We start from the raw sequence: 24,557 nt of genomic DNA on the forward strand, positions 1-24,557 counted from the left end.
AGCACCCTAGCTATATACATGTGCCTCAGACTTTTGCACAGTACTGTAGTAATTTTATGTATAATACTATTAAAATAAGTTAGTTTTAGTACTAGACTTAGTATGTGCATACATTTCTCACTTCATTGCCCTCCTTTTTTGTAGTAGTAATGCAGACTCAGTTTCTTTGCATTCATCTCCAATGTGCAACCCATAAGTTTTCATTTTCTGAAGCAGTACTGGTCTTTTGGATTGTGTTATGGTATATACAGTATGTGCATCGAACACATAGGTTTAAGAAAAAGATGAAGTCCCAAAAAGCTGTATATAGGATGTTAAGACACAACCCAAAAAGTAGGAAATTAAACAGTGTTCATCTCAAGATTACTGCCAATACTGATTGCAGCTGTATTTTTAAGATATTACATGCTCTTATAATTAATTTTCCAATTAACATGTGTTTAAAGAGAGCACAGGAAAGAGGGCTCTGGTGAGACCAGAAGGCATTTGACAAGGGACTATGTTAAAGGCCAGTGTACAATGCAAGAACTCAGACTTGCAGGGGAAATGTGCAAGTTTAAACTGAATATTGGTTAAACTGAGCTCAGGCTAGAAGTGCCCCAGAGATCAGTTCTTGGCTCTCAGTTATTTATAAAGTAATTAAATCCTGAAGGAGTGCAGAGTATCAAAGATAACGCTAAAATAGGTGGGAAGGCATGTCATGAAGATATTTGGACTCTGCAGCAAAATATGGAAAGAGTTAGTAAGCAAAATCTTGGCAGGTGAAGTTTAATATGGGGAAGTGTGAAGTGAAGCTCTTCACTCACAGGATTCGAAATGCAGTTTATCTTCTAAATGGAAAGACTGCAAGTAATTCAAGTAGAGAGATCCAGTAGTTTTTCCTGCATTGACACAAAAAGTTAACAGATGTGTCCAATAAGTAGTTAGTAGTGTCAGGTCTGCGTGCTACTGGTACCATGTAACCCAGTACTATCTGTGGCATGGTTGGATGGTCGGCGACTAAACCGGCTCCCCCACCAGGCTTGCCTGGTGAGGAGGGTGGCTAGATACCCTGCAGGATGAAAAACAAGACCTGTCAAAGGGTGGATGAACCCTCTCGTAGGGTCAACGGCCATCTAGCAAACACGTGCCATGAAGCGTGGAAAAAGCATCCCTTGCATCGAAGCTTGGTCTGGCCATTCACTGCAACAGAACTTCCCCCAGCCGTCTTGGACCCCACCATGCTGCTGGATCCAGGAGGGGATGTTGAGAGGCTGGGTCTGGACCTGTGCAACCCCCTACTCACCTAAATCCATTTATGCACACGCAGTTCCTTTCTGAGGAGTGGGGTATCCTAAACCCCACTAACTGACTGAAAGGATTCATCATCGATGGATAGCCAGAGAGTTAAGACGGTAAATGGCATTTTTGTCTTTATTGCAGAGGAGCAGAAGAATAGACGAGTTACCACAGTATAAAATGTTAGTGAGGATACATCTGGACTTGCATCTGTTTTGATTGCTTTATTTAAGCAAGGATATGCTATTGGAGGCAGTCCAAAAGAAATTCACAAGGCTAATAATTCATCGGATGAGACAATTGTCAGTGCAAAAGGACTTCCAATACAAGACTGTACATATTAGATGGAGAGAGATGCCTCTGATAGTAGGAGAGTTCAGAACCAGGTGTCACTGCCTCAGGGCATGGAATATTTTACTTGGAGCTGAGATCAATAGGAATTCCTTCATCCAGCGGATGGTGAACCTGTGGAGTTTACCACTACAGAATTAAATTCAAGAAACTGGTAAAATACTGCACATTTCTTATTCCAAAAACAATCAGTTGGTGAGCAGCCAGGTTAAGTTGGATGGTGGATTGGGTCCAAAGGCCTGAGTGTTTTACCTTTGTCCTGCTTTTCATGTTTCCAGTTGCAGTAGAAGTTTATTTGCCTCCTCGTGCCTGTTCTGCCATTCAGGTGTGTGTGGCCAAGGGGATGCATTAACTCAAGTAGATAGCAACGCAGAGTTAACAATCAGGTCAGTCATCGCAATGCTGGCTTGCCTTTGTGCACATAGCAGTGGCCTAATTCTGCTTCGAATTTGTACGTTTTTAAATACTCAGTGAATGGGTAGAAAAATCCAAAGCTGCATTTACAACTGATGAGGAAATTTCTTTTCAGCTCATTTCTGAGTAGTTAACCCATCATGGTGTCAAGGGTATCCTATCACAGTGTAACATTACACTGCATGCAATCCATTAAGCCCTGTAACAAAGTTCTACGTTTCAATTACATCTTTGCTTATTCTTCAAACCTCAGAGTAGAGCCCATTTGCTTAAGGTATCAACCATATTCCCAGTGAGTGGGAATAAAAGGGTCCTTTTCTGGTTGGCTGCCAGTGACTAGTGATGTTCCGCAGGGTTCAGTATTGGGACCACTTCTTTTTATGCTGTATATAAATGATTTAGATGACTGAATAGATAGCTTTATTGCCAAGTTTGCAGATGATACGAAGATTGGTAAAGGGGCAGGTAGTGTTGAGGAAACAAGTAGGATGCAGAAGGACTCAGACAGATTAGGAGAATGGGCAAGAAAAGTGGCAAATGAAATACAATGTTAGAAAATATATAGCCATGAACTTCGCTAGTAGAAATAAATGTGCGGACTATTTTCTAAATGGGGAGAAAATCCAGGAATCTGAGATGCAGAGGGACTTGGGAGCCCTTGTGTAGAACACCCTGAAGGTTAACTTGAAGGTTGAGTTGGCGGTGAGGAAGGCAAATGCCATTTCAAGAGGTCTAGAATACAAGAGCAAGGCTATGATGCTGAGGCTTTATAAGGCACTGGTGAGACCTTATCTTGAGTATTGTGAACAGTTTTGGGCCCCTCATCTTAGAAAAGATGTGCTGGCATTGGAGAGGGTCCAGAGGAGGCTCACAAGGATGATTCAGGAATGAAAGGGTTATCGTACGAGGAATGTTTGATGGTTCTGGGCCTGTACTACCTGGAATTCAGAAGGATGAAGGAGGATTTCATTGAAACCTTTTGAATGTTAAAAGGCCTAGAAAGAGTAGGTATGGAAAGGATGTTTCCCATGGTGGGAGAGTCTAGAACAAGAGGGCACAGCCTCAGAATAGAGGGGCACCCTTTCAAAACAGAGATGTGGAGAAATTTCTTTAGCCAAAGGATGGTGAATTTGTGGAATTTGTTGCCACATGTAGCTGTGGAGACCAGGTCATTGGGTGTATTTAAGGCAGAGATTGATAGATTCTTGATTAAACATGGCATCAAAGGTTACAGGGAGAAGGCCGGGAACTGGGGTTAAGGAGGAGATAGAAAAAAAAAGGATCAGCCGTGGTTGAATGGTGGAGAAGACTCGATGGGCCAGGTGGCCTAATTCTGCTCCTATGTCTTATGGACTTATATTCTGGAGCAGCAGTATATCCAATTCTTATGTGATTTTTGTTGTTCAAAGTATTAAAGTTTATATTTACATTGGTACATTATTTACAAGGATATCCTCACTTTGAGGATCTTTTAGATCTATGTGTTAAGTTCAAGTTTATTGTCATTCAGCCATATACATGTTGTGTATTTAAAATTTCAGTAATATTTGAATAATATTGTAAATATTGTTGGATTATGCATTTGTTTGCTTCAATGACTCATTACATTTTGTGTGTAAAAGTACATGAATGGCTACCTGTTGAAGCACGGCAAGATGTTAAGAGTTTTTTTTAAAAAAGCACAGCAATTTTTTAAAAAATTGCAGCAGTTTTTTTTTTACCCTTCGTAAGGGGAGAAAGATCTTTGAGTTTTAAAAAAAAGCCAGAAAACTGATGAATTCACAGGTTTATAAACAGTGAGTACCAAGTATAATAATCATAACTTTAAAAAATAAAGCAGAAAGGTTGGCTATATAGGAAAGGTAGACTCATTCGATTGCTCAAAGGATAACTGGATATTGTATACTGAGCAAATTGAGCAATATTTTGAAGCAAATTAAATAGCCAATGAAGAGTGAGTAACACACACAAAATGCAGGAGGAACTCAGTAGGCCAGGTAGTATCAATGAAAAAAAAAGTACAGTTGGCATTTCAGGCTAATACATTTCAGCAGGACTGGAGAAAACAAAAAGTGCCAATTTTACTGAGTGCACGGTTTGCTTAGAAGTTTAACTGCTCCAACCAAACCAGCTGATATGAGTTTTACTAATATCATGAAACTAATGCAGGAACATTTAGAACCAAAACCATTATTGATTGCAGAATGATTTAGGTTTCACAAGTGGAATCAAAAGGAAGGGGAGTCCATTTCAGCGTACGAGCTGAATTGAAGGAGTTGCATGAACACTGTCAGTTCAGTAATGGCTTAATAATGCACTGAGAGATTGTTTAGCTTGGGGAATCTTACAAGAAAGCATTTCAAAAAAAGCAGCTCTTAAATGAAGCACAATTCACATTTAAAAGAGCAGTTGAAATTGCTGTATCAATGGAAACAGCAAACATAAATGCAATTGAGTTGTAGTCAGGAATGAAAGTGAGCGTAAATGAAATTGCAAAATTTAAACAGAAACCTGCCTGGCTGAATAAATTGTGTTACTGTTGTGGCAGGGGCTCACACACACCAGACCAAGGTGGGAAATGCAAAGTAGGACAAAAAAGAGCATGTTGGGCAAACAAAAATAAGAGGACTGCACAGGGAAGAGAAAAAGAAAAAAAAATCAAGTTGCAGTTTCAGAAACAGCACTCATTTGAATGTTGTTGATGAAATAACTCATTATGATAGTGACACAGGATTGAGTAGCCTTGAGATTTATAATGTGAAAACTAACAAAGGATATGCAATTTGGCTTACACCAGAAATGAACAGCAAAAGAATTCAAATGGAATTGGACACTGGTTTGGCTGTTTCAGTCATTCTACAAAATGAGTAAATGGCATTTCAAAGAAACTGAACTGAAGCCTACAAATATAAATGTAACTCCTGTGGGAACAACATTCATAACAATGGAGTAAAATAACTAACAAGCCACTTTGAGCTTGTATGTGGTAAAAACTGAAAGGCCAGTATTGTGGGGGCCATGGGTGGCTAAGTCAACTACAACTTGATTGGAGATACATCTACCATTTGCATGCCACATCCCCTGCAACAGAGTCAACAGAAAGCAAAGGTCAAAGGATGTGTCACAGTTGCAGTCTTTTTTAGCATTTGTCAATTAATATAACTGGTTTCTGCCAAACCTGTCTACTTTGCTCCACCCATAAACATACTTCTACTAATAGGGAAGAAATGGCAATAGATAATGCAATGTGAAGTGGCTTTCCAAAAGGAGAAAAAGTTAAGCGAATGGCATATCTCATCATGCCATCACCTCGCTTAAAGTAAAAATGCAGTTATTACTTCCAGCTTCATGTTTTTATTTCAATTAGATATTACATTACATGTCAATGATTTGGATGATGTTTTGTTGCAAAGTTTGCAGACAATATAAAGATTGGTGGAGGGGCAGGTGGTGTTGAGGAAGCAGAAAAGCTAAAAAACACATGGACAGATTAGGAGAATGGGCAAAAAAGTGGCAGATGGAATACAGTGTTGGGAAATGTATGGTCATGCACTTTGACAGGAAGAAATGAAAAAGGTTGACTATTTTCTAAATGGAGAGAAAAAACAAAAAAACTGAGGTTGCAAAGGGACTTGGGAGTCCTTGTGCAGGATTCTCTAAAAGCTAGTTTGCAGGTTGAGATTTTGGTGTGAAAGGCAAATGCAATGATAGCATTCATTTCAACAGGACTAGAGTATAAAAGCAAGGATGTCATGTTGAGACTTTTAAAGCACTGGTCAGGCCTCAGCTGAAAGTATTGTGAGCAAGTTTAGGCCCATCATCTTAGAAAGAATGTGCTGAAACTAGACAAGGTTTAAAGCAAGTTCACAAAAATGATTCCAGGATTAAACAGCTTGTCAATATGAAGAGTGTCTGATGGCTCTGGAGCTCTACTCACTGGAATTCAGAAGAATGAAAGGTGACCTCATTGAAACCTACTGAATGGTGAAGGCCTTCATAGAATAAAGGTGGAGAGGATGTTTCCTACGGTGGGAGAGTCTAGGGCCAGAGGACACAGCCTCAGCATAAAGGGGCGTCCTTTTAGAATGGAGATGAGGGAGAATTCTTTAGCCAGAGAGTGGTGAATCTGTGGAATTCATTGCCATAGGCAACTGTGGAGGCCAAATAGATAATAGGTGCAGGAGTAGGCCATTTGGCCCTTCGAGTCAGCACCACCATTCATAAGACAAAGGAGCGGAAGTCAGCCATTTGGCCCATCAAGTCTGCTCTGCCATTTTATCATGAGCTGATCCACTCTCCCATTTAGTTCCACTCCCCCGCCTTCTCACTGTAACCTTTGATGCCCTGCCTACTCAGATACCTATCAATCTCTGCCTTAAATATACACAGTGACTTGGCCTCCACTGCCGCATGTGGCAACAAATTCCATAGATTCACCACCCTCTGGCTAAAAAAATTTCTTCCCATCTCTGTCTTGAATGAACGCCCTTCAATCCTTAAGTCATGCCCTCTCGTACTAGACTTCCCCAATATGGGAAACAATGTTGCCACATCCACTCTGTCCATTCACTGTGATTATGGCTGATCATCCACAATCAGTACCCTGTTCCTTCCTTCTCTTTATGTAAATCTTTATGTATATTTAAGGCAGAGGTTGATAGATTCTTGATTGGTCAGGGCATGAGTGATAAGTGTGGTGGGGCGTGCGGGGAGGGGGGGAGGGTGGAAGCAGGAGATTGGGACCAAAGGGAAAAATGGATCAGCCATGATGAAATGGTGCAGCAGACTCAATGGGTCAAATGGCCTAATTCTGCTCCTATTTCTTATGGTCTTATTTATGTTTTGGAGTTACAAATCAAAATGTGTACCACCAATGAAACAAACTTCCTCTGGACTAAGATGCACAACACAGTACATACAACTCATACACAATACATACAGTAAAATTACCTCAAATAACCAAATAAAATATATTGCAGAATATTGAAATTTCGTGTAAGGTGCATTCACGGCACAAGTTAAAAAGTAAACAGCATGATGCTACTGCCATTTTATACGTGATGAGACCTGGGTAGTGTCAGGGAGTTCAGTAGTTTCGTGACCTGGGGAGGGGGTGGGTAAGCTGTCCTTGTCCTTACGGTATGTTACCTCCTGTCTGATGATAAGAGTCAAAGTGTTTGTGAGATGGATGAGAGGGATCCTTGACAATGGTAAGGACCCTGCATAGGTAGCATTCCTGATAATCATCTTGGATGGGTGCAAGAGAGACCCGGATGATCTTCTCAGCAGTCCTCACAATCCTTTGTTGGGTCTTGCGGTCAGATGCCTTGCAATTCCCATACTGGATGGTTAGCATTGCTCCGAGCAAACAGCTGTATGCCAAGGCAAGAAAATTGTCATGTAAAAGACAGGAACTTGTCTTGCATTTCACAATGACAGCCAACATGACAATTGCATCAGCTGCACACTTTTCAAAGATACCACTTCTCTAAAATCATTTTACTAAGCAAAGTGTCCGTATGAAGAATCATTAAATTTATTACATGCAGGGTAAGACCACAGAAAAGCACTAAAATTACTTTACTTTTTAGCTTTAATAATTCACTAAATTATCACACATCTTAATAACCAGAACAGAAATACTAATACTCACAATTATTTTCTTGCAATCGTGAGCTCGGCACAGTTCTGTGTAAGTGGAATATTGTACGTACACCACCCAGCTCCCAACAAACACTGCAAGCCACGAGAAGAAGAGATACTTGACACGTACACATGGCAAGCGGGCCTGTGAGCACAGAAAGAATACTTTTCACTACTGTTATCTGCAGTGAATCTTGTCTATCCCAAATATATCGACATTTCTATTTGAAAAGCATTACAGAATTACAAGAATATAATGGTTTTAGAGCAAAAAGGAACAAGCTTATAGCAATAGTTAAGTCAGAGTTATGCAGCAGTAAAACAGGCCCTTCTGCCCAACAAGTTAACTATGATCTGCAGTGAACAAATGCAAGCATAACACTACACTCAAATGTTTTAGCACGAAGGTACAAGAGACCTTAGAAATAATTGTGAAGCTGCCTGCAAAGGTATCAAAGTTAGTGAGTAAGGCAGATTCAATGCTAACATTTGTGATGAAGTCAAGTGATTAAAGGGTGATGGGCAAAATAATGAACACAAGGGAGGGGATTAGTACAGAGAAGACAAACACCACCATAGACTAAAAGGAATGACCAATTTCTGATGCATTCCATATCACCTTTAAAGTGTCAGTATTGCAATTGATTGATTGTGCCAAAGACTATTTGAAGATCAAGACCCAATATTTAGCACCAAATTTGTTAGTCTATTGTGCACAACGGTGACCACAGTGCTCTCAAGTGCTAGATACCTGGACTAACCAGAGCGGGCACTGGAAACTTAACCATGTCTTTACAAAATAGATATTTCCTCTTATCAGAGGTGACAAAAACCAGAGGACACCAAAGACTGTTCTAACATTATAAAACAGTAATTTCATTAGTGTTGTTCCAATGGAAAACACTCAGGATGGCCAAGAACAAGACTCAAACATCAACTGAGGTATAGCAATCACTTAGTTAAAAGCAACCATTTATTGTAGTCACCCTTAGTCTGCATGGGAAGTTTGCAAAGTTGTCCTGTGCAAAAACAGAGTAAGTCAGCAAGGTTAGAATCTGACTGTACTTTGAACAACTCTGGACCTGATGTTGGAAACTGGGAGGATTTTGAATGGCTACCTTTTGACTGACACAACCATAACCAACTTTCTGCACTTGCTGCATTCCAGAACTTGTTTATTAGTCAAGACTTCAATTACTCAGCTGCTCATGAAACATAGAAACATAGAAACATAGAAAATAGGTGCAGGAGTAGGCCATTCGGCCCTTCGAGCCTGCACCGCCATTTATTATGATCATGGCTGATCATCCAACTCAGAACCCCGCCCCAGCCTTCCCTCCATACCCCCTGATCCCCGTAGCCACAAGGGCCATATCTAATTCCCTCTTAAATACAGCCAATGAACTGGCCTCAACTGTTTCCTGTGGCAGAGAATTCCACAGATTCACCACTCTCTATGTGAAGAAGTTTTTCCTAATCTCGGTCCTAAAAGGCATCCCCTTTATCCTCAAACTGTGACCCCTTGTTCTGGACTTCCCCAACATCGGGAACAATCTTCCTGCATCTAGCCTGTCCAATCCCTTTAGGATTTTATACATTTCAATCAGATCCCCCCTCAATCTTCTAAATTCCAACAAGTACAAGCCCAGTTCATCCAGTCTTTCTTCATATGAAAGTCCTGCCATCCCAGGAATCAATCTGGTGAAGCTTCTTTGTACTCCCTCTATGGCAAGGATGTCTTTCCTCAGATTAGGGGACCAAGACTGCACACAATACCCCTGGTGTGGTCTCACCAAGGCCTTGTACAACTGCAGTAGTACCTCCCTGCTCCTGTACTCGAATCCTCTCGCTATAAATGCCAGCATACCATTCGCCTTTTTCACCACCTGCTGTACCTGCATGCCCACTTTCAATGACTGGTGTATAATGACACCCAGGTCTCGTTGCACCTCCCCTTTTCCTAATCGGCCACCATTCAGATAATAATCTGTTTTCCTATTTTTGTCACCAAACTGGATAACTTCACATTTATCCACATTAAATTGCATCTGCCATGAATTTGCCCACTCACCCAACCTATCCAAGTCACTCTGCATCCTCTTAGCATCCTCCTCACAGCTAACACTGCCACCCAGCCTCGTGTCATCCGCAAACTTGGAGATGCTGCATTTAATTCCCTCATCCAAGTCATTAATATATATTGTAAACAACTGGGGTCCCAGCACTGAGCCTTGCGGTACCCCACTAGTCACTGCCTGCCATTCTGAAAAGGTCCCGTTTATTCCCACTCTTTGCTTCCTGTCTGCTAACCAATTCTCCATCCACATCAATACCTTACCCCCAATACTGTGTGCTTTAAGTTTGCACACTAATCTCCTGTGTGGGACCTTGTCAAAAGCCTTTTGAAAATCCAAATATACCACAAGCTATATTTTTATTCAATTCTCCCTATTATGTTAATTACTGCAACCCTTAAGCATTTGGTACACTGCTAGTTACAATATTTAAACTCAGCATCAATTGTAACTCCCCTGAGTGAAGTTATTCCCTTAGAACACAATATGCCGTTCACAGTATATGCAACAAATCCCAATGTCTCCTATAATTCTTGATGCATCAGTAAAGCAGCCAATATAATCAAATATCCCACCCAGCCATGGCACAGAAGATACAAAAGCATGAAGCACATACCACCAGGCTCAAGGACAGCTTCTATCCTGCTGTTACAAGACTATTGAGTAGTCCAGTAATACAATAAGATGGACTCTTGACCTCACAATCTGGCTCATTATGGCCTTGCATCTTATTGGTTGCCAGGATGGCACTTTCTCAGCAACCAACACGATAGTGCTTTCTGTCATTGTTTTTCCCTTGTAATACCTCAAAACACTGCTATAATGAAATGATCTCAATGGATGACATGCAAAACAAAATTTTTCCACTGTACCTTGCTACACGTTATTATAACAAACCAGTTTACTTGCCAAGGGTACCCTGCCTGTACTTCAAAGTAAACTTTGGCATTAAGATTATGAGCAGCATGGACCCAAGTATAAACCACAATTTATAGATTTCTATTCTGCCTGGGAAATAAATCTCTACTCTTTCATTGCTGTTGGAATCCTTATCAGCAATGTTGTGGGAATACTTTCACCAGAAAGTCCAGTGACTGAAGCTGGCTCAGTCTTTGATAATAAAAACTCACATTACCAGTCGTGACCAGCTCCTGCAAATGAAAAACTAAAATTTGAAGCTATTAATCATATTAGATAGGCAGTTATTTGCTATGGTGTTGGCACGTGGCCAAGTGGTTAAGGCATCAGTCTTGTTATGTACCCCTAGGGTTCCTTTTTGCTATGCACTGTCACTTTAGGGCACAAGAGCGAACTGAGACTAACTCCTGGATTTCTGCTGAGAGAGGGGCGGAGTCTGCCTTTCAGCTCATGTTTACACTTTTACAAGGACACTGACTACTACTGTCAGCTTTTGGGTTGCCACGGAAAGGGAGAGAGAGCAACAAGCAGCTCGTGGGTCGTCATGGTGACCGAGGGCAGTGTTAATTGATGGACAGCTGGTGTTCAGCATGCTGAGATAAATACTAGGTCAGCTGGTAGAGACACAGACACACATGGTTTTGGACACTGGATGAGCTTTGTTGTGCCCACAGAAGGGTGGGTTTTTGGAGGATCGATCAGTGGCTCTCACAGTGTGGAAAAGGGATGACTGGTGGGAAGTTATCAGTGTGTTCAACCCTTGCCTGGGTTGATAACCTCACCACAGAAGATGGTCTCCTTTTTGTGGTCACATTCGGTGACTTTAAATGAAGAGAAGAGAGGAGAGAAAAGTTTGAAACAGAAGAAACCTAGTGACAAAGAGATCACTGTTTGGACTCTCTCTCTAAGTAGCCTGTGAGGGTGAGTTTGAGTTCCATTCGAATATGAAGGTGTGACTGTCACGTAGTTAATCTACAGGAGCGGGTTCTCTGGTGAGGGGAGTACTTTTGTGAATACCACTTGTGTGTTACCCTTGTTTGGGTGTGGTAGTTCACTGAAGAAAGGTGCCCCTGTGGCAAATCGCAGTTGGAGTTATTTCGTATGTCGTGGAACTGGATAAGTGGCTATCACAGTTGTGTGTTTGGGGTAACCTTGTGTGGAAACTATCTGTGTGTGACAATCCTTGCCTGAGTTGGTAGTTTTATCATTGGAAGACGTTACCTCAGTGATAAGCTACTGTTGGTGATAACCCATACGTGGATTCTGTTTGAGTATCCTGTGGCCACCACTTTGAGATGACCTGTAGCTGAATTCGGGTGTGGTATCACTTGTGTTGAAAGGATATTTGTTGAAGATCACTGTCAGTGATACTTCGTGTGTGGAGTGGAACAAGTTTGGAGATAAAACCTACTACTATTGTTATTTTGTTTTGCTGTTGTGGAATATCGACGTAATTGCCTTCTCACAACGTTCACCTTTTGTATTACAAATCTCTCTCATTAATTAACCTGAGCATTGAACTGAACTATCTTACATTCCATCGTAAGACTGTATCTCTTACCACTTAAGTCTGAAGAAGTTTGGGTTCCATATTCACACACCCGTATATGCAAAAGTTCTGTTAACCTGTTTGATTTATCTGATTTTATATTACTGTATTGCGTAGTTACTAATAAACTGGAAGTAGTTAATAGCAATATCAGACTCCAACTGTTTTCCATTTCTGCTGGTTCTATAACCCATTACAGGGCACGTAACAGTCTAGTGATCTGAGCTAGTTGGCGCCTCAGCTGAGGCAGCGTGTTGTGTCCTCGAGCAAGGCACTTAACCACACATTGCTCTGCGACGACACCAGTGCCAAGCTGTATTGGCCCTAGTGCCCTTCCCTTGAACAATAGTGGTGGCATGGAGAGGGGAGACTTGCAGCATGGGCAACTGTCTGTCTTCCACTCAACCTTGCCCAGGCCTGTGACCTGGAAACCTTCCAAGGCGCAAATCCATGCTCTCACGAGACTAACAGATGCCTATTTGCTATGACAAACACACATGGCTAACACCTGTAGATCCAAAAAGAGTTTTACTTTTTCAGGTAACAAGATAACAAGAGCAGCACAGTAATCTGTAATCATATCATATGCGGACCCAAACATGTGGCACTAAGCGGGACACTTTTTCAGCAAGTCCCAACTCCAAGAAGAATCACAACAAAAAGCCAATACTTACACAAAATTGCTTTACTTTTGTCATATTGAGTACTGGAATATATTGGCACATCAGGTAGCGAAACCAGACAGTTTGCTGTAGGAAATGGAATGTCAATGTTACCATATGAAGCAGCTCTTTTGAGGTCCAATTCAAGCACTCATCATACTTTTCAAGGAATGAGCAGTATTTGGTGCTCATAACCTGTTCCAGAAATGAAAAGTATTTATTTACTTTTCATTTTCCACACAAATTTTGAGAGAGTGAATTTTATTCTGTATTTGTTTACTAATTTATGAATTTGGAAACATGTATTTCCATTACCTGAACAATTGTTTTGTGGGGGGGGGGGGGGGAGTGCTGCTGCTATAATTAAATTTTATTGACACATCATGATTTGAAAACCAGCTTCACATCAATTGCAAATAGCAGAAAAAATCTGAATGCCACCCCTGAACAACTTTTTCCCCATCACTGTTAAAATTTTATCTATTATGCAACTATCTTTGATTTACCATTCCTGAACATCAATTCAAAACAAATACTCAAATAGACTAGAGGGGGCCAGCAGTAAAATTATAATTGTTTGCTTTACTGTTAGGGAAGAAGTAGTGAGACTCATTATCAGGTTTAGAGAGATTCATTCCAGAAACACTTCAAGCCATGCTAGATTTACTTAATAAGGAATTTCAATGCTAGGTCAATTACCAATGTATACCAAATATAATTCTCACCTTGAATCTGTCTAACTTTAGTTCTAATGGGAAGGAATTGGCTGTATCTTGTAGACCATGACCAGTGTTCCTGAAGGGAATTGCAAACACAGCATTCAGCCTTTCACATTGAAACAAGTGCTGAACTTATGCAAATCTGCTGCAATAATTTTCTATTCCCAGGATCCACATATCAGAGACATTTTCATAGTGTTAAATTCCAACACCTTTGACAGAAGACAAGAGCTTCATCCCAAGTTTAGCCTTCTGTCAGTCTTTCTAAATGGGGAAGGGCAGGACTGCACCAACCTCAGAATTACACTATTTGAAAGTTTGATGCTTCACTGGACTTCTCCAGGATCCAGAGACTGTGATTTCACACACATGTACCAGGTAATTTTGGTTATGGGGAGAGCAAAAGAGACAGGCCTAATTCAGAATCCATCTACTCTCACTCAAAAATTTCTAAGTCTTAGAAGAGAGATACATCTGAAAGTACCTGTATTAAAGTATCCAAGGCATAAAACTAGGTTTAATGTTGCTACCCTTGGGGGGGGGGGGGGGAAGAGAGAGAAAAAAATCAGATGCCATCAGCAAAATTAATCGAATCTTTACAATAATGCAGGATTAGTCATTTATCCAAGCACATGATTGGAAAACTATAGGAATCAGTCAGGATTACCAAAGCATTAATCAGTTGCCACGAGTCAATTCTGTTGCCAGAGAATGGGAGAATGGGTACCAGAATGATTACCAGATATGGGTCCAAAGCACGTTTCATAATCAGTGTAAACAGATCAGGCAAATGAAACCCATCTAAAATTATAGAAGACAAATAGGTTTACTGATATCATTGACACCAGGGACAATCTTCTGGGACCAGTATAATTGCCAGGGAGAAATTAACTAAATCAATTCAAGATGTTTCTTTGGTTCTCCAACAATAATGCATGACTGTATGTACAGCTGTCACCGCATGTCAGATAATTTCTTTCCAGTAGTCCACATTTTTATGACCTTTGCACTGGAAACATAATCTTCCATATTTTGGGTACAATATTCCTTCATGCCCTTTGAGGTCATAAATCATGAATTCTCATGATTCCTAACATGGCTCCTATAATTCTCTGTGGTATGATTAACATTCTAAATTCCACAGTGTGTCAATGTAAATCAGTAAACTTTCTGACCAAATTGGATCAGGCTTTGCAAGCAAGATCATAATATCCAATGGGGTTAGAATTTCATGGCCAATTAGTCAGTATTTAAAAAACAGATTAATTCATGAGTAAATAGAACAGCCAATTTGTGCACAAATTCCCTTAAGTATTTATTTGTGGCTTTTCTCACTGCTATCTTGATTAGTGATGGATAATCTTGAAACATCACAGTCCTACATTCCAGATCACCCATTTTCCTTGCATCATTTTTTTCCCAGTGGCCACAGATAATTACTCATTCTTGAAGCCAGTGACCATTCAATGATATAGTGACTAGAAGTACTTAGTAAATGTATGTGGAGTTGTTGAGTTAAGATAATCACCTACACATTCTTTCTTGGCAGTTTCTCAGTTAACTATTCCACAGAATCTCTCTTGCCCTCAAATGTTGAAAGTGGCTAATAAGTCCAATATCAAAAGAGTACTTGGGCATCAAGACCACTTGAGCTCCCTTTTTATTGCTTTTAAAGCAAGAGGAATGTTAATGGTTAAATTTCTGCTCAGTTTTGATATACATTGAAATTCATTATAAACAGATGCAAACACTCATCATGCAACAACTCCAGAAGAAGACAGGAGATTTAATGTTTCAGGTCTAGAGTACTACATTGCTTTGAAATGAGAACATCCAGCCAATCACACCAGGACATCATCTTACTTTCTCTTACAAAACACACTGAAGACCATAGATTCTTAGCTGGGTAGCAACCCAAATTAATAAAATGATCCTTCCCCAAAAGAGAATTTCTTGGAATTTTAAACAGTTTGTCTGTAACAATTTGGACAATCATATTTCCAGAATACAGCGCAAATTGTTACATGCTTTACTAGCTTGCACACATTCCCAAAGGAATTGCTACTATGGTAACTGCAGAAGTCACTGTAGGACACTGAGCCATTTTATGCTCAAGTTTCACCTAATCTATTTTGTTAAGCATATTGCTCGTTGAGAGAGAAAGAGAGTAAAGCCATTTTCTAGGTTTCCTTCTCCTCCGCAAAAACCTTTCTTTAAAAAAAGTGACTTTCTACATCTAATTTGTTGGAGAAATTACACTGAAAAAGATAGGCTCTGATGCCTCCACTGGAGTAATGGGAGCTAATGTAAATATTTAATGAATGATATCCACATTATTGATGGAATATGAAATAATGTATTTAAAGAATGGTTAGAGGCACTGTATGCCAACAGCCTCAATGCACTTTACAGCTAAACAATTCTTTAAAGAGTAATCAATGTTAGATTATAAAATAGGGAACACTGTACATAAGCAGAGCTTCTAAATGATGTAACCCCCCCCTTTTAAAATTAATGTTAATGATTACAGTTATGTATAATTTCACTTTTGCACTGGTCTGTTGTCATTTTATTTTCTATAATGAACAGAAATTGAAGATTTTATTGGTAGCAGTTGACTATTACAGATCACTCTTCAATGGGAAGATAAAGCAGTCAAAATGAAAAGCAAAAAGTAACAACGTTTTTGATTGATGCTGACCTCTTGATACTTTGACCAAATTAAGTGGAACCTATGCATAACCCAAAAATAAATCAGTAAATACTTCAGAAAGAAGAAAAAAAAAATCACTAAAAGGATACACGCTATTTTTTTCTGCCAATTTTATTCCCAGGCATCTGGGTAAACTATGAGATGGTGGTTTGGATTAGGGTTTCCAGGGAAGCATAACAATGAAAATCATGGATTTTTATTGCATACTGCCATTTACCCAACTGTAAAATGACCATTGCCCATTTCCAACATTTAATAAAGCTGTGTCTTTAAAGTTATTTTATCCACAGGAGATAAATTAATGGCACATCATTTTTAGATGAATCAAGACTGCAGAAATGAGGGTCGGCTATTCTGTGAAAGACGATGTTTCATACAGGGCCTTAAACATCAGTTCCACCAATTGTACTACTATGGTTGTCCTGGCAACAATATTCAACTATGTAAAGAAAAGTTGAGTCCCACGTTTGTAGGTTTGATACTAGTAATTAAATTTACAAGTTACTCAAGATCTGTGAAAGATACAGCATCTAAAAATATGCAATTTCCATTTCTGAAACCTCCCACTGCCCAAGCAGAACAGAAAATTCTAAAACTAAGGATGTGTTTCACAATGCCTGAAACGACAGCCAGAGTTAGATGGAATGCAGAACAGACCTTTAGCCAGTTGCTATAACTTAGTGATGATTTGGGGTTAGAGAATTATGATTACACAATTCTTACTTGAGATGCATCAGCTCAGTAAATCACATGTGGTTACATGCATACTTTCCACAGACTGTACCAAAGCTTCAATAGACATATTGCTACTATGGTCCAAAAAGGTCAGAACTGCATTTACATACTGCTTTTCATGACCACGTATCATAAATTGCTTCTGAAATATTACTTTTGAAATATTGTTCTAATGGTAATGATGGCACTATCAATTACTCCAAAAGACTGGAAGTAGAGTAAATACTGAAAGGCTTTTACTAACAGTAAAATGGACCAACGTCCATGCTGTGGTCTGTCCTGGACTGAGGGAGGAGCAGTGGCACAATCGCCTTTATTCAGGGGTCTGTGGGAGGAGCCACAGGAGCAGTCAGCAGAGGGGCGTGTCCAGACAGGTAACCCAGTTACAACATATATACATGGTTTACCACAGGTAAGCATAGCAAATTCCCACAAAAGGTAGGTGGCAATTACCAGATATTCCGTTTCTTGGTGATGTTGATGAAAGGATAAACACTGACTAGCACAATGGGGTCAAAGCCATAGCTCTTCTTCAACAACTAAGGATCTTGTCATCTAGAAACCAAATGGGGCCTCAGGCTTTAAAACTTCATCCAGAAGTATTCTGGCCATACTGGACTTCAGCAAATCATTGTGCTGAGTCTTTGGGGTGGAATCTGAACCCAAAGCTTTTCTGACTGACTTAGCCTAACCAAAGTTTTATATGTTACATACCTTGTGGGTATCTTGTGACTGTCTTATGACCATGATGTAATTGAGTATCTTGTGAGCATGATGTAATGGTTTTGTGATGGTGGGGTGATGTAATTTTCCCGCCAGTGTGAGGTCACGTGATGACATGTTCCCAACAGGTATATAATGGGAAATCCCTGTTGTTACTCAGTTGATTCATTGTTTAATTTGTCAGTTACTCTGTTATGCTGTGTATTTGTCTCACGACACAGTTTCGTTTTAAAGTGGAGTTTTACTTTCTACTGTAAGTCTAGTATTGGAGAGTGAAGACCTTACTAAAGTACGGGAACCTGAAGGATTGAGTAAAGTTGGTGTCGTTCGGCGGTTTAATACAGGATTGACCTTATTGAATCTTCATTCAGAAATAGTGGCCTGCATCTGGGATAATCCCTGTAAGATCAGGAAGGATTGTGCAGTATTCATTCGCCAGGGAAAAGATCAGTTCCTTTAAGCCGTTGTATTTCCTTCATCGTGAATCCTTTGGACAGAATCAGCAGTAATGTCACATCTTCAAAGAAATCCGTTTCCAGAGAAGTCTCTCCTTATTGACTGTGTAAATCACTCGGACTTTCGAATTTACCATTTTAAGACTGTGTTCGAATTTACCACTTTAAGAACTGTTCCAGAGTTGCCGTATAGCAGTTAACTTCCAGTTAAGTTGGTCGTTTGAATACTTTTCACTATTGTTGAGTAGAGTTTAATAAATGTGTATGTTTGTTTATAAAACTTGACTGAATTATATATTCATTGTTGCTGGACACGTGACATATACAACAACAAAATGACATTCTAACTTGTACTCAGCAGTCCAAATGATGAAGGAAACTATGCCAAATTTATGCCCTCTTCAGATTACTACCATCAGGTAAGATGTACAGGAGCCTGAAAACCCATACTCAATGTTTTAGGAACATTTTCACCATCAGATTTTTGGGCTATCCATAAATGCTACCTTATTATGCCTCTTTAACACCATTTACTTTTGTAACTAAAAGTATTTTTTTGTTTTGCACCATACTGCTCCAGCAAAGTGAATTTCACATCATAAAGACAGTGATGATAAACCTGATTCTGATCTGATCTACTTGAGGAGCTATGAACTTGCATTCTACGGACTCTCTAAAGGGTCCTGCTATTTATTAAATACATTCCTCTTATATCTGACCTCACAAAGTGCAACAACTCATACTTGTCTGGATTAAACTCCATCTGCTACTTCTCTGCTCATATTTCCAACTGGTCAATAACCTACTGATTGTTTTGACAACTTTCCTCACTATCCACAACCCTGCTAATGTTTGTATCATCTACAAACTCACTAATCAGCCTACAAGTCATTTATATACAAATCACAGGCTCCCAAAGCTGGTTCTCGTGTAACACCTCTGGTCACAAATCTCCAGTTAGAATAACTCTCCTCCACCAGCACCCTGTGTTTTCTATGGACAAGCTAATTGAAGTCCAATCTACCAAGTTTCCATGCATTGTAATCTCCTGGACCAGTTTACCATGATGGAGCTTGTCAAAAGCTTTACTGAAATCTATATATATACACAACATTCACAGCCCTACCCTGAATAATCTTTGTCACCTCCTCAAAAGCTCAATCAAGTTTGTAAGTCATGATCTCCTTTCCACAAAGCCATGCTGACTGTTCCCAAGTAGCAACAGGAGTAAAAGTAGTAAAAGGACTATCCAAGTCTGCAGAGATTTGGCATGACATCAAAAACTTTAGCAAACTTCTAAAGATGAGTAGTATTGACTGGCTGCATCACAGCCTGGTATAGAAACACCAATGCCTTTGAATGGAAAATCCTACAAAAGGTAGTGGATTCGGCCCAGTACATCACGTGTAAAGCCCTCTCAACAACCACTGAGCACATCTACATTAAATGTTTTTTTTGGTGTGTCGCACCAGATAGTCACCATTCTTGTCTGGCGCATGCTGTCAGGATTGGTCTCCTTTCGGATTAACCAGGTCATGATATCACAGTTCCTGACTCGACCCTTTTTTTTTTACAAGGCCGAGTGGCTAGCTCGACGCTCAACTCAGCATGGATGGAAAGCATGCTCGGGGGTGGCCCGACTTGGATTTGAACTCAGGAGCTTTCGCTCTGGAGTCCAGCACTGATGCCATTGCACCACCAGCCGGCCTATCTACATGAAATGCTGTCATAGGAAAGCAGCATTCAGAGATCCTTATGACACAGGCCATGCTTTTTACTTCCTGTTGCCATCAGGTAGAAGGTACAAGAGCCTCAGAACTTGCACCACAAGGTTCAAGAACAGTTACTACTCCTCAACCACCAGGCTCTTAAACCAAAGGGGATAGTTACACTCAGTCGCCCATCCATTGAGATGTTCCCACAATCAATGATCTCACTTTAAGGACTCTTTAGCTTATTATTTCATTCTCACTATTTATTGCTATTTATTTATATTTGCATCTGCACAGTTTTTTGCCTTCTGCACTCTACTTGGTCTTTCATTGATCCTGTTATAGTTACTATTCTATAGATTTGCTAATTATGCCCGCAGAAAATGCATCTCAGGGTTGTACATGGTGACATATACAGCATGTACTTTGATAATATACAAGAGCCAGTCAGTCATAATGAATTTTCACAAAATACTGGTTTAACTGCAATCAGACGGATGGTATTCACTTCTGGGTGCCACTCTCTAGGAGAGGTGTGAAGGCTTTAGGGAGAGTACAGAAGATTTATAAACGTGATTCCAGAGATAAAGAATATTAACCTAGTGGATAAACTGTGGCTGTTGTTATTACATCAAGAGGAGATCTGATGGAAGTTCATATGGAATAGAAAAATGTTTTCCCACTGGTAGAGGGGTGAAGAACTATAGAACAAAGAATATAAGGTCATATTTGCTTGCCAGTTACATGTGAATTTATTTTGTGGTCAGAATTGTGGTCAGAAGCAGATTTAACTATACAGTTTAGAAGAGAGCTCAGCAAGTGTCTTAAAGGGAAGAATTTACAATCCAAGAAAGCTCACCAACATCTTTACTTCCTTGAGGCTAAAGAAAATTGGTAATTCCTCGTTGACACCTACCGATTTTTTCCCCCCACATGTAATTAAAATCAATGTACACCATAGAAAGCATTCCATCCTGATGCACAAGAGCTTGGTATGGTAACTCCTCTGCCCGTAACCACACAAAGTCGTGGACACACAGTTAAGGAGTCAGAGAACACTACAACACAGAAACAGGCCCTTTGGCTCACCTGGTCCTTGCTGAACTATTAATCTGACTCATCCCATCAGCCTGCATCAGGATCACAGCCCCTCATACTCCTTCCATCCACCTACCTATCCAAATTTCTCTTAAATATTGAAGTTGAACCCCCATGCGCCACTTCCTTTGGCATTTCGTTCCACACACTCCCTACACAATCCCTTAAACACTTCACCCTTCACCCATGACATGCAGCTCTAGTCTCAGCTAACCCCAGTGGAAAAAGCCTGCTTTTATTTACCTCATCTATACCCCTAATAATTTTGTCTACTTCTATCACATCTTCCCTCAGTCTTCTACATTCAAAGGAATGAAATCCTAACCTTTTCAATCTTTCTCTATAATTCAAGTTCTCAAGAACTGGCGACATCCTTGTCAATTTTCTCTGCATGCTTTCAATCTTATTGATATCTTTCCTGGAGTCAAGTGACCAGGACTACACACAATACTCCAAATTAGGCCTCACCAACATCATCTACAACTTCAACATAACATCAGAACTCCTATACTAATACTTTGATTTATGAAAGCTAACGTGCCAAAGACTCTTTATGACCCTATCTACTTGTAACTTCACTTTCAAGGAATTATGGATCTGTATTCCCAGATAGAGTCCTAGGTATGACTCTAAACTGCGACCGGTGATGAGGCTCTGACTGGGGACTTTCAGAGCTTTGGGGAAAGTGGAGTTACCCCTTAGTCATTCATTGCTCCCAGGGCTGCTCTAACCCAGAACGGTAGCACCTGCAAGGGTTCCTGCTCAGGATACGAGCGAAGGCCAACAGCAAATCCCGCAGGTTCAGTAACTGAACTTAAGATGGAGAAGGCGGGTGAGCTAGGACCTCAAATGTCAATGGCTATAGTACAGGTGGATGAACATTTTGAAAGAGAAATGGCGATTTCTTTGGTTCGTCCAACAGAAGGCAATAGCAAACCACCGTTGCTAGATACTAGGTTTCCTAGAATCTATTTGCTAAGAAAACCTGGTCAAACTCTCAAAATGTAACACACAACAACAGCGTCAAGAGAATCTTCAAGACAATTCTGAAGATGCTTCGCTCGGTAGGGTTGATTCTGGGCAGCAAGGGATCCCTGACCGTGATCAAGCTACTGCTCATAAAATTCAAGTAACACAAAAGAAAATTATTGCCACTTGGAATGTAAGAACCCTATACAGTATCAAGCAGGAAGATTGGACAATGTGATAAATGAAATGGAAGGACTAAAGTTTAACATCACGGGAATTAGCGAAGTTCGTTGGATAGGTGCTGGAACATGTCAGAATAGAAATAAAACATTAATTTATTCTTGTGAAACAGCCCATACTAATGGAGTAGGAATTCTTATGGATGAAAACAAAAGTGTTTTAGGACGTTGGGCAATATCAGAAATAGTGCTCCTTGTTAGATTCAGAGGACAACCATTTGATTTAGCAATTATACAGGTATATGCACCAACAACAGATGAAACAAATGAGGATAAAGATAAATTCTATGAAGAGCTTGAACAAGCAAAGAATGGATGCAAATCTTGAGATATTGTTATTGTCATGGGAGATCTAAATGCTAAAGTAGGACAAGGTGCTGATGGAAATACCCACAGGAAAATTTGGACTAGGGGAAAGAAATGAGAGAGGTGAGAAATGGGTAGAATGGTGCAAGATGAATAATCAGGTCATTATGAATACCTACTTTAAAAACCATCCAAGATGCTTGTGGACCTGGGAAAGTCCAGGTGATAACACTAGAAATCAAATTGACTTTATTACTATAAACCAAAGATTTAGAAACTCAGTGACTCAATGCAAAACATATCCAGGTGCAGACTATAATAGTGACCATAACCCAGTAACATGTCATGTAAAAGTAAAACTTAAAAAACTAAAGCAGCAAAAACCTGAACAATCCCTTGACTACTTGCAATTAATTAAAGAAGAAAACTTAAGACAAAAATTTACAATTGAAGTAAGGAATAGATTTCAAAGTCTAGAAATAAGATCTGTTGAAGATGATAGCAATCATGTAGAAATGAAGTTTAACTCTCTAAAAGATGACTTGGTAGAATCAGCAAAGTCAGTGATTCCTAAAAAAGAAAAAAGCACAAAGAATAAATGGATGACAGATGAAATCAAAAATCTAATGGAAGAAAGGAGACGGAAGAAAGCAAATCCTATAGAATATAAATCCTTAGATTAAAAAGTTAAAAGCTTATGTCAAAAAGCCAAGAAGAATGGTTAAACCAGGAATGTGAGCAAATAGAAAGAATCCCTATTACTGATCCAAAAAAGTTACATCAACAAATCAAGAATATCACTGGTAAAAAGCTCCTCTGTTCTTCAGGTGGATGTTTGAAAGCAAAGGATGGTACCATTATCATGGAAAAAGATGAGATTATGAACAGGTGGACTGAGTATATTCAGGAATTGTTTGAAGACGATCGAGGCGAAAAACCAGAAATGAAGAAAAACATTGAAGGTCCAAGTATTTTAAAATCTGAAGTTCGTAATGCAATAAATAAAATGAAGAAAGGACAGGCAGCAGGGCCTGATGAATTAGTAATAGAACAAATTATCGCCCTTGAAGATTATGGAATTGAAAAACTTACTGATTTAATCAATAACATTTATGAGACTGGAATAATACCAGAAGAGATGAAAAAAAATCAGTATTTATCACTCTTCCTAAGAAACCTGGAGCAATAGAATGTGAATTACTTAGGACCATAAGTTTAATGAGTCATATCACTAAGATACTTCTGAGAATTTTAATGACAAGAGCTGTAAGATACAAGCTGAAATAGGTAAAGAACAATGTGGTTTTGTGAAAGACAAAGGCACAAGAAAGGCAATATTGACGTTAAGGATACTATCAGAACGAGCTATTCAAGAACAAAAAGATTTGTTTGTTTTATTGACTACACAAAAGCATTTGATAAAGTGAAACACAATAAGTCATTTGAAATATTACAGGAAACTCTAGATCTAGATTCGAAAGACATCTGCTTAATCAGAAATCTGTACTGGGAACAAACTGCCGCTGTAAGAATAGATGGAGAAGTGAGTCAGTTTACAAAAATCAAGAGAGGCGTTAAACAAGGGTGTGTTTTCTCCCCTGATTTATTTAATGTGTACAGTGAAACAATATTACAAAAAATAAGAGACATCTTGGGAATCAAAGTTGGTGGTGAAAACATCAATAATTTCAGATATGTGGATGACACTGTGTTAATTGCAAGTACGGAGGAAGAACTACAAAACTTAATTGATATAGTTGTTGAAGAAAGTGCAAAAATGGGTCTATCTATCAATTGGAAAATGACAGAATGCATGGTGATGCCCAAAAAGGAGAATCCTATCTGCAGGCTGAGAATAAACGGGGAAGACATAAAACAAGTACAGAACTTTTGCTACTTAGGAAGTTGGGTGACATCAGATGGCAGGTGCAACATAGGCATCAAAACAAGAATAGGGATGGCAAAAGACACCTTTACGAGAACGAAGAGTATACTGAC

General features: G+C 39.6%; 1 protein-coding gene across 4 annotated transcripts in view; it reads right to left on the reverse strand.

The window, feature by feature from the left end:
- Window positions 1-24,557, reverse strand: part of LOC140205780 (divergent protein kinase domain 1A-like) — a 60,209-nt gene that overhangs the window by 22,745 nt on the left and 12,907 nt on the right. Inside the window, exons 1-3 of one of the 4 annotated variants that reach the window (XM_072273444.1) lie at window positions 13,616-13,682; window positions 12,903-12,977; window positions 7,697-7,831 (exon numbers count right to left, since the gene is read on the reverse strand). The exons of 1 other annotated variant lie outside the window; for it this stretch is intronic. In XM_072273444.1, coding sequence (XP_072129545.1) covers window positions 7,697-7,831; window positions 12,903-12,953 — 186 coding nt within the window. In that variant the 5' untranslated portion in view covers window positions 12,954-12,977; window positions 13,616-13,682. Of the gene's footprint in view, window positions 1-7,696; window positions 7,832-12,902; window positions 12,978-13,615; window positions 13,683-24,557 lie in introns of those variants that run through there. 2 more of the 4 variants (XM_072273442.1, XM_072273443.1) reach the window with 2 other exon arrangements.

The sequence above is a fragment of the Mobula birostris genome, chromosome 12, assembly GCF_030028105.1.
Source record: "Mobula birostris isolate sMobBir1 chromosome 12, sMobBir1.hap1, whole genome shotgun sequence".
Classification (NCBI taxonomy): domain Eukaryota; kingdom Metazoa; phylum Chordata; class Chondrichthyes; order Myliobatiformes; family Myliobatidae; genus Mobula; species Mobula birostris.